Source organism: Emiliania huxleyi (assembly GCF_000372725.1).
Source record: "Emiliania huxleyi CCMP1516 chromosome Unknown EMIHUscaffold_173, whole genome shotgun sequence".
NCBI lineage: Eukaryota > Haptophyta > Isochrysidales > Noelaerhabdaceae > Emiliania > Emiliania huxleyi.
This window is the reverse complement of record NW_005200853.1, coordinates 328,003-332,116: the sequence shown is the minus strand read 5'-3', so window position 1 is coordinate 332,116 and position 4,114 is coordinate 328,003. Positions and strand designations below refer to the sequence as shown.

The window sequence follows — 4,114 nt, the reverse complement described above, 5'->3', positions numbered from 1 at the left end:
GGGGGGGGGGGGGGGGGAGAACGAGCTAGAGAGAGAGAGAGAGAGAGAGAGAGAGAGAGAGAGAGAGAGAGAGAGAGAGAGAGAGAGGGAGAGAGAGAGAGAGAGCGCTGGTGCCACAGGGCACAGGGCCGCCAGCAGAGGGTCAGGTCGGCCTGAGGCCTGGGGCGCGGCACCACCAGTCCACGCCGCCCGACTGTCACACCATCTCTTGAGCCCGCAAACCGATCCCAATCGTCTCACGTCTGCGGGGTCCTGTGGCTAAGGCTGGGGCGCTTCTTACAATCTTAGCTCCCCTTTGCTTCCCCCGCAACATACCCGTACCTCATAGGCGTCGGTCCTCGCCGCGTCACGGACACGAAACTGCTGAATACTTCACGGCACAGGCGCACAACGAAACGCGACAACGCCCGCAGTCGCCGAGAACAATCTGAGAGATGGTCGCTGAACACACACAAGCTGACTGAAGGCCTAGGTAGCGCTTGGACACACCGGAGAGTGTGCGACGGCAGAACACGGAGCTGCACGGAGCTCAGAGGTCCAGAGAGTTCAGGGTTCGCTCCCCATCACGCTGCGGCGCGGCAGCGGCGAGGACTGGCTCGCGGGCGCCGGCACCGACTCGAATCGGCACGAGATCTGGTGCCAGGCGCTGTCGCTCCACCCGCTGTCGTAGCACGCCTCGCTGCCAACGTGGCAGCGGTCGGAGTCGCAGTAGGAGAGGATGCGCGGCGAATCATCCGATGCCTGGGGGAGCCAAGCCTCGGCTCAGCCTTGGAGAGGATGCGCGGTCTCGGCGCAGCCCTGGTTCAACCTCGGCTCAACTCTCGGCTCAACTCTCGGCGCCATCTCGTCTCAATCCCGGCGGGGAGGGCGGCGCCTCCACCACCGCCGAAAAGTCGACCAGAGGCACGAGCGCACGCGTCGACCTCGGCACGCGCTCGAGGGAGTCGCGCACCTCTGCCTCACCGACGTACCGCCCCGTCTCCTCCCCTCGCCGCCTGTGAGCAAAGGGAGGCGCCTCCTCCTACACCTCGGCTAGGTCTCGGCTAGGTCTCTGCTAGGTCTCTGCTAGATCTCTGCTAGGTCTCTGCTAGAGCTCGGCTAGGTCTCGGCCAGGTCTCGGCCGGCCAGGTCGCGGCTAGGTCTCGGCATAGCTCTCGGCATAGCTCTCTGCTAGCTCTCGCCTCACGCGCGCAAAGATCTGCTCCTCGCTCGCCGTGACGTGCAGGATTGCGAGGCGGTACGCCGGGTGGTCGCGCCTAGGAGATCGGACGGGAGGTTCGGAGAAGGTTCGCGGTTCCGGAGACGCGGTATACGCCGGCGGCGTGAGAGCGCCGGATGCTTCCGAACACAGCTCGGTACCAGTTGAGGTCGCGCAGCGAGCCGTCGACCCAGATGTGCCTACGGACGTGCCCTGGACGTGTCGCGGACGCGCCCATGGACGTGTCCTCGCGCCGACCACCCGCAGACACACGCCTCCTCTCCGCCATGGCGGCAGCCTGCGCGATCTCGACGAGGTAGCCGCTCTCGCGCTGCGTCCGCTGGCCGGCGCTCATCGGGTCGAGCGCGACGTAGCCGTCCCACTCGGGCATCGCCGTCTTGAAGAGGTCTGGGTCGAGGTGGACGATCGCCTCCAGCGGGAAGTGCCCCGCCTCCCACATCCAGCGCACAGTGTGGCTCTTGCCCGCGCCCATCGCGCCCGCGGTGTACAGCAGCCAAGGGTGCGCCTGCGGGAGTGCGGGCCGTGTCCTGGACGCGTCTATAGGCGGTGCCTAGGGACGGCTGCCTAGGCAGTGGTGGGCAGTGCCTCGGGAGGAGGCAGGCGGTGTCTAGGAACTGTCCAGGCAGGCAGTGTCTAGGAAGTGTCCGGGGAGTGGCATGGAGGTGTCTCTAGGCTGCGCCTGCGGCTCGCTGCCCTCGAGCGCCGCGTCGACCAGCCGGTCCTGCAGCGCCTGCCGCTCCGCCGTGTACACGCCGTGGTACGCGTGGTCGAGCGACTCGCGGATCTTCGCGTACTTGCCTCGCTGGCACGCACCAGCGGACGCATCGCGATACGCGTCGCACGTGCACGCGGTGTAGTCGAAGTCCGTGGACAGCGCAAAGGCGGCGTGCGCCTCCCGCCGCCGCACCAGCGGCAGCGCGGACGCCATCGCTGGAGGCATGCCCTCCGAGCGCGCCCGAGCCCGTCCCGGCGCTCTGTCGGACTGAGAGACAGAGCGCGTCATGAAGGCTGTCTGGGCGCGGCTGAATGGCCGCGGAGGCGCGTCCGGCGACGGCATGGCGATACGCACAGAGGCCGTGGAGACTTTTGACGAAAGCCACGACAGCAGGGGATGTGGCTCCAGGGGATGCGGGGGCTCGAAGCGAGTTCGGCGATATGGGTCCTCAAGGAAAAAACACGCTGTTTTCGCTTTGAAAGCTAATTTCGTAGGTACATTGTCGGCCTTGCGTTGATTTCTCTTTCTTTCGTAAAAAGAACCGGTCCGCGAGTGCTCCGCAGCAACCTCGCTGAGCCAGAACGTCGGCTCGCGAGGTGGGGTGCTAGTCTGGGACCCATACGTGGCAGTTCCCTTGCTCCAAGCGCTTGCGCTTCTTCACCCTCATATGTTCGTAAGAGCCACATACACTGAAAAAGCTGCTCGCTGCGAGGTCTCGCGACGTTTGGCCGCAGATAGTGTTGACGCAGCAACACGAAATGTTTGCGAGGATGGACTCTTAGCCGCCATCGTCCAGTCCGAGCCTGGCTGTTCTTCACCTTTCTACCTACCTACCTACCTACCTACCGCCCAAAATGGCCGAGCCGCGTGCTCGCCTCCTCTCCCTCGCGACGCTTCACGAGCCGCATCCGTTTGGCCAGCACGCTTCCATCTGCCCACCGAATCGCGCCGCGCTCCTTCTGTGGAGCGCGCAGGCCGTTCCGCTCGCCTCCGCCATCAGCAAGACTGCCAGGCGACCGGTGGACATCCGCCTCTTCACGCGCTGCCTCGAGGAGAGCGATGGGGCGCATCTCTCCTCCGAGGGCGTCGCGGTGGTCGTGCACAACACCTACCGCCCGGCACTGGTCCAAGCGGTGAGTCACCTGCCGCAGAGAAGGGGGTGGAGAGAGCCCGAGAGAACGCTACGAAAGCGCACGTCGGCCGCTACGGCAGGTGAAGGCGCTGGCCGCGGCGCGATTGCAGCCGGAGGAGGGAGGCGGGCTGAAGTTTGGGCAAGCATGGTACTGGACCACGCTGCTCAAGTGGCAGATCATGGCGCTGACGGGCGCCGAGGCGCCTCTCCGAGGACACTGGACACCGTACTATGACACACGGAGACCAAAGGGCCCGAGTTCAAAGGGCGCCGCCCTCGCCTCTCACAGTTCGTGGCCTTCTTCGACATTGACACGGAGGTGCTGCCCGCCACGTCCCCCGGAAGCTTGTTGGAGAGGGCGGCGCGCGGCGCGGCGGAGTGGACGGCTGCACTCGGCTGTCTCCGGCGCCGCAAAGAGGTGCTCTTCAGCAGAACAGACGGGTCAGCGCCGGTCAACGGGGGATTGTTGCTGGTGAGCGCCCCTCTAAGCCCTCTCCCCTCACCGCGCACAGATCCCGTCCGCATGGCTCGCCCCAACGAGCAACATTATCTAGGTGAAGCCCTCCCTCGCGCTTTTTGAAGATGGCATCGCGCTCTTGCAACGCACCGCCGACGTGGGCTGGAACCATACGCACGGCTGGGATCTGGCTGGTCTCCCTCGCGACGTCGTGCCCGCCACCGACGACGCCTGGAAATCGCGCGGAGTCAGCGCCGTTCCCAGACACCTCGCGCGTCCCGGACGCCCTTCTGTCCGCGCCCGCTAGGCGCACCGAGCGCGTGGGCATCCTGCCGTTCCTCAAGCAGGACGACTGGGGTGTCATGGTCGGCGTGGGCATCGACCAGGGCTTCTTCTACTACTTTTTCCGGGCGCGCCGTGACCACACAGAGACGGGGCAGTGGACTCGCCTCGCCGCTCCGCATCACTACTCCGATGCAATCCCGCCTGGTAGGTGCGGCACCAGCTCGGCGCAGAGCTGAGCCGGGTTCAGTGCGTCCGCTCCGCCCACTGCAGCGCCGTCTCGCCGAGAGACTCCCCGGCCAGCTACAG

At 65.9% G+C, this 4,114-nt stretch overlaps 1 protein-coding gene across 1 annotated transcript in view; it reads right to left on the bottom strand.

The window, feature by feature from the left end:
* Positions 1–2,147, bottom strand: part of EMIHUDRAFT_112677 (hypothetical protein) — a gene marked incomplete at both ends in the record, with an annotated part of 2,614 nt that extends 467 nt beyond the window's left edge. Inside the window, 4 exons of the mRNA XM_005784095.1 lie at positions 613–741; positions 1,187–1,256; positions 1,360–1,769; positions 1,932–2,147. Of these exons, the coding sequence (XP_005784152.1) occupies positions 613–741; positions 1,187–1,256; positions 1,360–1,769; positions 1,932–2,147 (825 nt within the window). The remainder of the gene's footprint in view (positions 1–612; positions 742–1,186; positions 1,257–1,359; positions 1,770–1,931) is intronic.
* Positions 2,148–4,114: the final 1,967 nt, after the last annotated feature.